The sequence below is a fragment of the Anabas testudineus genome, chromosome 11 (assembly GCF_900324465.2).
Source record: "Anabas testudineus chromosome 11, fAnaTes1.2, whole genome shotgun sequence".
NCBI lineage: Eukaryota > Metazoa > Chordata > Actinopteri > Anabantiformes > Anabantidae > Anabas > Anabas testudineus.
Genome location: NC_046620.1, coordinates 16,799,296 through 16,811,413, shown reverse-complemented (window position 1 = coordinate 16,811,413; position 12,118 = coordinate 16,799,296). Strand labels below are relative to the sequence as shown.

The window sequence follows — 12,118 nt, the reverse complement described above, 5'->3', positions numbered from 1 at the left end:
TAGGCCCTAAATTCATGCTGCAAAGACTTTGGCTCCCTCATGTGGTGCAATGATGAAGGAAATCTCAGCTGCAACAGGCAAATAGATGAGTGAAAAGTCAAAGTTAACAATTGTTTCTTCCGCAAATTAGGTTAGGAAATAAGAAGATGTTTTTGGTTATAATCATATGACTGCTGTTAATATAATGCTGAGGATGAAATAGCAAGAGGGAAACAAAGCCAATGTGAAATAACCTACAAACATTACTCAGCCAAAGAATTTATTATTGCAACACAGTTATCTTTAATATCCACGACTGAAAAGCAATTTTCTCCAATATACATGAAATATTTTAGCCCTGTCTCTGCTTGTGTTTTGGGTTTGTTTTACAGAACACAAACAAATGTCCCCTCCGTCGGACAAAGAAACAGTCTTTGCAGCGCCTCCTCAGGGCAGACTTGGTTTTCATCCCTGCAGAAGGCTGGATGCAGGGAAGATGCTGACACTGTCCAGACAGCAATGACCCACACTGAGCAGAGGAGCCAGATGAGGGGGGCAGGATGGAGCTGATTCTGGCTGATGAAAGCAGCAATGTGCGAGGAGCTGTGGTGAGGGTGTAGAGACATCTAAAAGCGCTAGCTGCTGGTGAGGATGTCACATTAAACCGGCTCATTTGGGCCACTTGGCGAGTCAGGCAGGTAGCCAGGTGCTTCAACAGAAGAGGTGCCATTGAATGGAAGGCTGCAAAGAAGGACATACTCAATAACAACTGCAAAACGGAGATATCAAACTTTTAGAAAGCTATTATATGGTTTTGTTAATTACATATTTAGTTTTTTTGGGTTTCAAAGCCACTGTGAACATCATGTGATGTTCCAAATTAAGTACTAAGACTACAATAGGATAGTGAAAAGAAAAAAAATATATATGTATAAATAAATAATAAACGATAGAAATGAATATTAACTTTGAATGTGTCTTGTTGAATGCCCATAACCACACTTAGCACTATTTACAATGCAAAACTGCAGTTATACATAAACAAAAATAACATCCAACTTCAATATGTATACATATGTTCGGTATTATAGGCCGAGTGTTGTCGAAATGAACCAAAATCTCAGTATGTCCTGTATAGGCTACACCTACTATGCTGCCATGCTTCAAAATCGAAAAACCCGAGTCACTTAATGCAATACTACCTGAAGCCGTGTACAAGAAAGGTACCAATATATGTAGCAAAACACTTCAGACTCCCCCAGTGTGCAACATGCCAAGGAGACAAGCATGCTAGTTGACCTGCTAGCACACCACAGCTAGGCACATAAAACGACCCACGAGTTGGTCCCCACATGAGACAGTCTCATCACAAAATCAAAGAACGTGGACAAACCTTGTAGTAAGTAGTTAAGGGTTTAAAACAGGGGTTATGTCCCTGGATATTGTGTTTTCTTTGCCACAGCACAATTGCGATGCTGTTCTTGCTTATGAGCAACAATAGGTTCCGGGTTGCGACAGTACCTTATGGACAGTGAACCCTCAGATTAGCCTGTCAGTCTGTTTCTCTGTATGACATTGGATAACGCTTGCCTCTCTGCCTATTATCAGACTTTAACTCTAACATAGCTGTAGTATTATTGTAAATGTTATAGTTTTATACCTACATATGACGATTTAACTGAATGTAATGCTGGAGTCTTTACACGGTAAAAAAAAAACATACCTTTAACCTGTGAATCAAAACTCAGGGCATAATATTTCAGCGCTAATAATCTTCTCTGCAAGGCATCCTGGGAAACCAGGCTGTTGTAAACATGGCGGCTGCAGTCAGTAGAGTTCTGTCCTTCAGTAAAAATGCTCAGCTGCTTGTTTCACCTTTGCGGCTGTCTGCTGTACCTGTTCGCCGTTACAGCTTAGAGGTTTCCAGTACTGGCGAAGCAATCACTCACACCGGCCAGGTAAGTTTAGAAGCCATTCTTGCCAGTATTCTGATATAATGAATCATGAGCGGATTGACATTAGCTAATATTAGCTTTGTGTCAGTTTAGCTAACGCAGTTGGTCCTTCAACGTTACTTCCATTATCAGACAGCTCTCCATATCACTTTGTTTGTCGCCCCTTGATCTAAACGCATCTACTGTTCAGTGACTCTGTAAATTAAGTTTTATGTGCAATTGTTACCTGCCCCAGGACAAACACAATGACCGAAAACAGACTAGGTCGTTAACAAATTAGCACTGTGTGCAGCTGTTGGCTTGTTCTTCTGCAATTGACAACTTTAGTGTTTTCCTCTCAGGTATTTGATGAAAAGGATCCTAGGAGAGCCAGATTTGTTGGCAGACAGAAAGAGGTGAGAACTTACCAACGAGCTTATTAAAACTCAAATGGTAGGTCAATCTAATCAGCTATCTCTGAGCAAATCTGCGTTTGTTGTTGGCAATTATCAAACGATGAGACTGCCATGTGCACATTGTCACATTTGCACACATTGGTGATAGACACGTTTTGTATGATCAAGAGCTTGTTCTCTATTTGATTTCTCTTCCTCATTTGACCATGTACTGAAATCTGTATGTCTTGCCGCAATTGTTACATTATTACAAGTTTAACACTTTTGCAGTTGGTGTAATAGTAAAACAATATGCAAAAACAATGGATAATCAAATCATCAATCACACACACATTAACATTAGGTTTACTAGATATCGTGTTGTTTATGTTAAGATGAATAAGAACTTTGCCATCAAGTTGGTGGCAGAGGAGCCAGTAACTGACACTGAGGCCAGAGTTGTGTCCTGTGATGGAGGCGGAGGAGCTCTGGGTCATCCTAAAGTCTACATCAACCTGGTAAGGGCCTGAACAATCAAAGTGGTCTGTCATTCCAAGTAGAAGTGGTTCACTGACATATAATAACTTTACTGTAGATTTAAAGTTTATGAGACCATGGTACTGAAAACAAATAGCCTTTTGTGCATTTCTGAACAAATAAAAGTGCATTTATGGCATTTCCTACTGATTAATGATTCCTATAATTGCTCTAACAGCAAATTATACAAATGTTTTAAATGGTAGATGATAACTAAACTGTTTTCTACTTACTCTACTCTGTCTCCAGGACAAAGACACAAAAGTGGGCACATGCGGCTACTGTGGATTACAATTCAAGCAGAAGCATCATCACTGAAACTTTTCCTGACTTTGCTTCTCTGTATAAATTGACATATTGGTTAATAAATTATATCTTGCCTGTCTGTCTGTATTCTTCTTATTGGGCACTGTTGAAATCAACAAAATCAACACGTTATATATAACTGCAGTTGTAGTTTAGAAGGGATCTGAATACAGTGTAACTATTGTAAATAAAATGTGTACGCTATAATTTGAGGAGCTGAATGCAGTTCTCAATTTGACAGACAGAGGTCAGCAGTGTCCTGCTGAATTGCTTTGAGAAAAACAAAGCTAGTGAAGAGCTCTTTGGTACAGAGATATATGCTAAGTTTTACGCCAGTTCCTGTTGACAGACCAAAGCTAGTTGATAATTAAAGCTGACAGTAAATTGATTGTTTGAAGTTAAACTTCGACTTAGTTTGAACAAGCCATCACAGGCCAGGTGATCAGTACTACAGTGAGCCTATTATATTTCCTCAGCTCCATTGTTGTGTCCACGAGCAGCATATATTTCTCTCCTGCATGAATAACTGATTACTTGTGATTGCAATCAGAAGCACTGAGAGAACCTTGGCATTCTTTGTGCTTCGGCCCCCCACAATCTGCGCTGTAGAGTCTCGGTCTGCCAAGCCTGGAAGACATCAGGAGGGAGCCAGCCTGATAAGATACAGCATCGCGGAACAATACATGTTTGAAGAAGCTCATATATATATTTCATCAGGCTTATTCTCCATAGACCTCTGCATGCCAAATTGGCCAGCGCTTGGCTCAGGCTCCAGACAGCACTAGCCTGTTCTGTCCCCAGTGATGCAGCCAGTGGAACTAAATTTTCCACACTGTGGAGCTCAGGTTGGGAAGAGTAGTCAGGCTGATATAATTGGCCCCGATGACTCCTGGAAGTGGGGCTTATGCTGTAGTTAACCTCATCTATAGTCAGACCACTTTGGATGATTGAAGGGGAGAGAGGTGCATTGTTAAATTGAGGTAGGCGAGCTGGGTCGGTGTCAGACTGATGACTGGTTGGTCTTGTGGTTGATAAGTCTGAGTGGGTCAGAAGTGGTGGTCGGATGAGTTGGAGGCATTGCCTGGGGCGAAATCTTGAAATGAAACTGAGCATATGAATTGTGCTGAATTAAACAGCAGTGTGTTTTTGTGCTGGATTTAACCACACTCTTTAATTATTCACTCCTCTTAAATGCACTACCCATCAGAATAGAGTATTCTTTAACATCATATATGTCAAATAACGCCAGATTATAAAGGTGGACTACACCATGGGTTCCACCTTAAACTGTCAAATCACCACAGGAGTCCATGGCTACATCCAATTATCTACTTTCTTTCTGCATAACATTAAATAGTAATTGCAAATACAACTCTTAAGCATTATGTGACCTGCACTGTTGGGTCAGACCACTCACACAAAGACAAACTGTAATGATATTGAAAATCCTCTCACTACTGAGCCACACAATAGATAATGGAGTTAAATGCCATTGAATTCCTTAACATAGCTCCCCTCCACAACAATCACTCATCTACACAAAACATCCTCTTCGTTGCTGTAATTGCCCTATTAAAATATTCCTCCTTGAAGATGTGTCACATTACAGACCCTGAGGCTCATTACTGAGCTCCCTACAGCCAGTTATCTGAACCTCCATGTCTAGAAGCCACTGTCACCAAAAGGAACTCACGGGCAGATCTGGGAGCAGCACATCCTCTTCACATCCGCACTATCTGTACGAGAGGCAAAACAGAAAACTGACCTTTGGTCATTGTCTCGGGGTGACTCCAGTCAGCTCCACTTTAGAGTCAGGTGACAGAGCGTCTGACCTTTACCATGGAAATAATGACTTGTTCTTGTGCCAGGAGCTCAGAGGGTTACTGCAGGGAACGAGACACCTCTGGCGACATGTGACAGTTTTTGGAGGAGAGAGTTTGCACTCAGCACTTTGATAGCCCCAGAAAACCAAAGTGTGTGTGACAAGACGCAAGAGACCTAGAACTGTGTGTATGTGTGCACCGCTGAGCGTGTGTGTGTGGCTGTGTGTGTGAGTATGCTGACAGAGACACAGACGGTGTTGAAAGGAAATAGGTGTCAGACAGAAGGTGCAGAGAGGAGTAATTTGAAGTTGTCAATACTTCTTGTGCGGACATTCCAACTGAATTTTAGTAGTAAGTAGAAGTAATTAGAAAAAGGGGCATGGTGTGTGCAATTAAATAATAACACGGCCAATTCCAAATTATAGTTTAACAAAACATTTTTGCCAAGGACAAGCTCCTTTGGTGACCACCTGTACGTCATTTTCCATGAGGCACAAAAGACCAAGTAACTCCTGGTGGCGTGAACCAGACAAGTAAACAGTGAGTCTAACATTCCCCAAGCAGTACAGCAACACAGTGAGGCTTAATCACATTATACGGCCCAGGGAGCAGGCCTTCGTGTCAGTCTGGCAGTTGAGTGGCTCACTTGTGTGTCGAAAGCAGACAGAGGTGAGGTGAGACGAGTGGAAGGGACCGGGGAGAAGAGAGAGAAGGGGGCTGTGTGGAGGATAGGGGGTGAGTTAGGGAAGGAAGAGTAACGCTGAGAAAAGTGTGAGAGTTCAGAGGAGCAAGTAACAGAGTGTGAACAACAGAGGTGAGAGAGATGATTGTGAGGAAATCTCACAAGACAAAAATGTAAATTGCCCACAAAAATATACCACAGACTTTGTTTTGGCGGTATTTTGACACATAATTGTATTTATTAAGTCCACCTTCTCCAAGATGAACTCTTTGGAAAACCTTACAGTGCATTTCAATATTGTAACAGTTAAACAGTAGTTTATTGGCGGTTTAGGTCGACAACACTCAGCTTTTGAAATACCTGTTTTAAACTGTGTTCTGTGTTATTAATTAAAAAAAATTATTATATAATGTGTATTATGATGAGTTTTGCTTGTAATGATGAACCACAGAGAAGTGTTTGCCCCAGAGTTCATCGTTATGTTAGTTACACCAAACTCTTCTTTTTACACAGCTGCTGACGTCCTGGCATCAGAGGTGTGATGTTCAACATGACACAATTACGACATGAATGGACTCAAACAAAGTTGTTGGGCGTGGAGTGCACTGTGTTAATGATGCTGCAGGAGGAAAAAGGCAGGGTCTCGCAGACTGCCACGATGCTCTGCCTCTTCTTTTTTATAGGGAAGGTGAAGCAGGACCAACACGTTGACATCACTACCTATCATACTGGCATAAAGGAAAGTCAACAATGACCTCCCTATGCTAATAGCATGCTTTTCATACAGGACGACATGGCAGCAAATGTGGGCAATAATCCTGCTCTGAACAGCTAGTTTAAAAGTGCTAATAGTTAACAGACAGAGTGAACCACTATACTACTAGTTAATGGTGAACATAGCAGCATTTACCAGAGAAATAGCCTGATATTGTCCCAGGAGATGGCAGAGACTAAAACAGAGGGGGGATATTGGTCTTACATTCTGCAGGTGGAAAGAATCCTTACTTTGTGCCTGATGGATACTGAACTTTAACTTAACACTACAATCATGAGACTCAAAATCAGCGTCATCCAATCCTCCCTTCCAGTGCTCCGCCGTGCTCTTTTATTGTCTGCTACGCTCCACCGCGCTGTGCACAGCCTGACAGGCATTAGTCATAATCAAATTACAATAAATGCAAAGCTGTAAAGTCTACTAATAAGGCCGGAATCATTTAAATAATCTGATTGGTTGGAAAGGTGAGCCTCACTTAAAAACACATGGAAGCCAACATCTCTGCACTGCTGCCAAGCTGTTCTGTCAGTCTGAGTGTATGGAAGCTGTTAAGATATGTTTAAGAACCTATTTCTACAAAAATATAGCTGCAAATCTGCACAGGCGTCTGCAAAGGTTCTGGGTTCAAACCTGCTCTGTTAGCTGTCTCTAACAGCTACCAGTGAGAACTAGTATAACCCTGCATCGCTTAACCCCACTAAACACTTAGCTGACATCTTATCTGACCGGCATTCTATATCCTTCATGGCCCTACCACCATTCCTTTTGAAGTCATATCCAGATCAAGATTTTGAAAAAGGAAACAAAACTGTATCTGTTCTGGAACATTACATTTAGAAAATTTGAGCAAAATGGCATAAAAAAATGAAGCCTGCCACAACGAGATCCTGCCTGACAGTAAGCGGTTGAAAGAAAACTTTACAGAAATGAAAAGTCAGATGTCATTATTTATCATCTTAAATCTTACTTATTTATGAGGCAGAAACAGAATGAAATTCTCGGTTGAATTCATCCTGAATTATTTAATCTGAAATAGTTAATTCCATACAAAGCCCAGGCAGATCCCTCCTCTGTTCTGATAAATACTTTATCACTGTTCCTAAATCGAAAACAGGAGGAGGAGAAAGATGGGGGTGAAAAAATAACTTCTCACTGTTTCTTGTTGGGTTTTCTTTTAGAAAGTGTTGGTTTAAATGTTTTGTGGGCTACATTGGCAAAGTTTTCTTTAATAATTGAAGCTCCTGGGAATGTTTTCTGATAAAACATTTAGCCCTGATGAGCCTCATTTCTTAGTTTATTTAAATGATGTTTCTTGTTATTGGTTGTATGGAAACTCACCGAGGTGGATAAAGATGTGACACTTACTTCAAATTACTTAAGAGGTTTCATGAAGCGTTTTTGCGCGTGGTGGATTTGCTGGCAGTCCCAGGTTGACAAAGTCAAAATCGGCCTAATGAAATGGGACGCATCGCTGATTGCAGCTATATCTGGAGCCAAGGTGGAAGTGGCATCGATTTAACAATTTAGCAGCACCCTCCTCTGTGTGTTTCCATTAGTCACGGCTGAATACCACCCACTTCCCCTCATCCACTCTCTCAAAACACACACACACACTGTAGCACATACACAAGCTGGGGAGGTATATTCCATAATTCCTGAGCAGGATTTACATCATCTAAACTGATTCCACCAGTGGTTCCAGTACAGCTAATGTAAGGCCACACTCAGAGGGCTTTGCCATGCTACAGAATACACCTTTTATTTTTGTGACTCAGTGCATGTTCAGGCTATAGTGCAAGTGTACAATATTGTATATTTTTCAAGTGTGTGAAGCTTGCTGCAGGGGAGTGTACGGTGACAGTTGTTTGCTCACATTTGACTGCTGATTGGGCCCATAAGAGTCTGTCAGTTGTAAGAGAGTGAAGGCCTGTCAAAGTGTCCAAAATGGGATCATACATTTTTAATCATAGCAACTGTAGCTGGGCACACCAGGTCTGCCAAGCTTTCGATTTCTCCACATGTTGATGCAGTGTCCACAAGTTACAGGCTACTTTGCATTTTTGAAGGTGGTCACATTTTTATGTCTATAAAGTATAAAGTATTCATTATTATTATTATTATTATTATTATGTATTTTTAAGCCTGTTGCATGGATCAGCAGGCGGTGAGGATGCTAACCTTTCTTAATTAGCAAGTTAGCTAAGGCTAACAAAAGCCACCACCAACAGTTGTCATTCCAGATGGAAAAAAGTCAACAGCTGATGACAGGAAATGAGAGGCCTGCGTTGGTCCACCTTTTTCTGAAACCAATGACTAATTTTACAAAAATTACAAATCAAATATGTTTAACTGGTGAATCTGCCATAATTGTGAATGTAAACTGCATAATGTGCCATGTGAGAATGGAAATCATGACAGGCGTAGCACACGTGAGCTTACTGAATGGTCAGTTGGTCCAGCAGAGTTCAGAAAAGTCTATTGACGGTGTATTAATTGGACTACAAAGATGACGTGGATCTGACTATTTCAAAGGTCTGTCCAGGTGTTCTATTGTCTATTACATCATCACTGAAGCCTTTCCACACCTCAGCTGGCCTGGCCTGTTGGAAAGGGGAACCATGGAAAACTCCGTCCACCCATTCTCTGAGCGTGGCGACTGGAGATTCCTGTTGCCTGTCTGCTTTAGTGAGACCCATATTTGATGGATACGCAGGAGAGGAAGACCCAGCAGATGACAGCATACAGGGAGGGTATTCTGGCTGCAAGCTGACATTTAATGATACCGCAGTGTGAGCGATGGACCAGATTTTTGGCTTGATGTGTGCGCTGCGAGGGTCCGCGTTGGGACAGAACACGTTGTTTTGATGTTGGACTGATGTGAGCTTGGGGCAGTCTGGGGACAATCTGTCTTTTCCGTGCAGTGGATCAGGGTCATATGAGAGGTGCCCATGTGGGAGCTCTGTGTTTCTGTCACCGTCCTCAGGTGGGAATTCTGGCTTCGGTTCGCAGTCAGAAGCATCTGACTCCAGCAGGTCGAAGTCCTCAAGATCACTATGCAGGTCTGCACATTGTTGATCTGTAATAAGGAATGACGCAGATAACACTAAGTCTGTGCAAACTGATCAAACTTTGAACAGAACGAGCAAAATGTCCGGGTTCTGCTTACCAGGAAGGTCTTTGTCACTTTTAAGTGGCTTCTCAGATTCCTCACTGTCATCATCATGGGCTCGGTCATCAGAGCTTTTACAAGCCCGAGGTGACCACGTCACCTTGTTCTCCTTCTTCAGCCTCCTGCGTGCATTGGCAAACCATGTAGACACCTAAAGGAGGGAAGGAAAGGAGGAAGGAAAGGAGGTGAGAAAGGAACATAAAACCATATGGGTGGGAGTAAGAAGGACATCATGTAGCAATGAAGGGTAGAAACAGAAACAAAGAATTAGAAAAAAGGATGATAAGGAGAATAGAAGTAAGGAAAGACGGGGAGACTGTATACTAAAGAATTGAGTCCCATCTCACCTGTGTAAGGGTCATCCTAGTGATGATTGCAAGCATTATTTTCTCTCCTTTTGTGGGGTAAGGATTCTTCTGGTGCTCATGAAGCCAAGCCTTCAGGGTGCTGGTGGTCTCTCGGGTAGCATTTTTACGACGGGAAGTGCCATCAGCGCAGGAATACCTGAAGAAAAAATGACAACAGAACATATAGCTGTCAAACCAGAAATAAGTGATTTTACTTCCTTGTTCCTTAGTAATAATTGAGTATGAAATCATATATTAATGATGCCATATAAGAGAACCCATGCAGTATATTAAAAACACTGCTGTAAAACCTGTAACATGTCTAGACACTAAGAAACTAAAAAAATGTTTTAGTTATAATGCCAAGCTATAAAAGCATAAGGTCACTGAAAAGTCCCAACAGACAGATCAGTAATAGTTTCGTCATGAAGTCACCAGTCGTAAATAACTTTTAAATTAAGAACTGACTTACCCATATCTATCATAAGAATATTGTCCAAATGTGTATTCATAAGGATAGTAGGCAGGAGCCTGAGGCGTCCCCATAGATGCAGCTCCGTCTTTGGCTTCTAGTTGCCCCTGAAAATATTGACATTGCAAATATTAGCATTTGAACAATCCCTAATTTAATTTGTTCCCATGTAGTATTGCTATTTTAACACTTTTTCAGCCCCGCTTCTCCAACGTGCCTACCGACTAGTGCGCAGCAGTGCAGTTTTAAAAGAAGGCTGTGAAGTAAGAAATGCTGTCAGAGGGAGTAGAAACAGCCCAATGAACTCAATCAGAAATGTGAAACTCACTCTGGAATAAAGAGCCGTGGCGTCGCTGGCGCAGGTGTTATAGTAACCTTGGCTCTTTGGATAAGGGCCGCTGTAGACTCCGACTCCTGTGCTGGAGGTGAGCTGATGACCCGGCGAGCGCAGCGCGGACGCGGGCGTTCCCGGCTCCAGACAAGTGGCCAAAGAGCTGGAGTTCACCAGAAACTTTGGCAAAGAAAAATGCTAAATTAACTTAATTTGTCATTTGACGGGATACGCACTGAGGCAGAAAGTGCAACATACTTTAAAAGAAATTAAATATTTTTTAAGAGGTCAAAAAGACAATATATAAATATACTTCTTCAGGCAGTACCACCCTCTTTACTCCTTTACTTCTTTACTTAACTCAGGTTCATTATAACTTTGGGGCCGATAAAGACGCACAAACATACAGACTGTACCTGCGGGGTGGTGGAGTAGGTGTATCCCAGCTGAGAGTAAGCCATGCTCACTTAAGATTAAAGAAGAAAAGGCAGAAGCGCAGACTCGGGACGACATCCAACAGCATCCGTGCCAAACGCAGACCTTTGCCTCTGACACTAGTTCAGAACTAGTTTGTCAGTCAAGTTTTCAGTTTAAAAAAAATATGGTTATCATCTACCAGCGTATCCAAATAGGGTCACGTTGACATTTACGCACCACTTTTTTGTTTTACGCAGCACGATTAACAACACTTAGAAGTAACTTCTTGGCTTCCTTTGCGGTTCCCCGCCTCCCTCACCTAGCCTAGCTGCTGCAGCTCTTGCAGTGTCTCCGCTATCTCACCATCCAAAGCGAGCGTGCGCGTCTTTGATCAAACCATGCATCTCGCTCGCGCTTTGGTTTTTAAGGCGCGTCTCTGTGACGTCAGCCCCCGACTCTCAGCGTGTAGCCCGCTGTTCGTATCAGGATGAAGAAGTTCACCTAATTAATTTCCTCTCAGTTTCCTTTCAACTCTTATCCAGGAGAACAGCTCCACGCAAGCGCAAGTGCAACCCCCCACCACCACCGCCGCCACCATCAGTCCCTAGGCGTAATAAGAATATGATCAATTCTCCTCTCCAAATAAACACATGCACACGTGCACGCCGTCTACACACACTCCTACACACACGCAGGCAGTGCTACGGCCAGAGGGGACGTATCAGGAACGTGATGCGTTGACACCACATTGACACGAGATGATTGATGACTACAACCTGATATTAGCATAATCGTTTTGCCCTGCAGTTTAGATAAGTTGTCACCACGGAGAAATCTCCCTGTCATCCACATATTCATGAGTGGGGGAATTTCAGATCTCCTCCAAGCAAATTAGTCAAAGAATAAACACTCTCCGCATTCCCTTGAGTAAGCACCTTTACCAAGTGAATG

The 12,118-nt window shown here is 42.2% G+C and overlaps 2 protein-coding genes across 2 annotated transcripts; one reads left to right on the top strand and one right to left on the bottom strand.

Annotated features, from left to right (window-relative positions):
- Window positions 1-1,758: 1,758 nt before the first annotated feature.
- ndufs6 (NADH:ubiquinone oxidoreductase subunit S6) lies at window positions 1,759-3,230 on the top strand. Its single transcript, XM_026346748.1, has 4 exons — window positions 1,759-1,937; window positions 2,276-2,329; window positions 2,704-2,826; window positions 3,095-3,230. Exons 1-4 carry the CDS (start codon window positions 1,794-1,796, stop codon window positions 3,161-3,163), a joined length of 390 nt encoding a protein of 129 aa, XP_026202533.1. The 5' UTR covers window positions 1,759-1,793; the 3' UTR covers window positions 3,164-3,230.
- A 5,699-nt stretch (window positions 3,231-8,929) lies between these two features.
- On the bottom strand, window positions 8,930-11,211 carry irx4b (iroquois homeobox 4b). The gene is made up of 6 exons (XM_026349314.1): window positions 11,167-11,211; window positions 10,748-10,930; window positions 10,420-10,526; window positions 9,948-10,104; window positions 9,598-9,751; window positions 8,930-9,507 (listed from the first exon to the last, which is right to left on the bottom strand). The coding sequence occupies exons 1-6, from the start codon at window positions 11,209-11,211 to the stop codon at window positions 8,930-8,932; spliced, it is 1,224 nt and encodes a 407-aa protein (XP_026205099.1).
- Window positions 11,212-12,118: the final 907 nt, after the last annotated feature.

Coding starts and splice junctions, on each gene's coding strand:
- ndufs6 (XM_026346748.1), top strand. CDS start 1,794: ATGGCGGCTGCAGTCAGTAGAGTTCTGTCCTTCAGTAAAAATGCTCAG. Junction 1,938..2,275: donor CAATCACTCACACCGGCCAG/GTAAGTTTAGAA, acceptor TTTTCCTCTCAG/GTATTTGATGAAAAGGATCC. Junction 2,330..2,703: donor TTGTTGGCAGACAGAAAGAG/GTGAGAACTTAC, acceptor GTTTATGTTAAG/ATGAATAAGAACTTTGCCAT.
- irx4b (XM_026349314.1), bottom strand. CDS start 11,211: ATGGCTTACTCTCAGCTGGGATACACCTACTCCACCACCCCGCAG. Junction 10,527..10,747: donor CCACGGCTCTTTATTCCAGA/GTGAGTTTCACA, acceptor CAATATTTTCAG/GGGCAACTAGAAGCCAAAGA. Junction 9,508..9,597: donor AAGTGACAAAGACCTTCCTG/GTAAGCAGAACC, acceptor TCCTTATTACAG/ATCAACAATGTGCAGACCTG.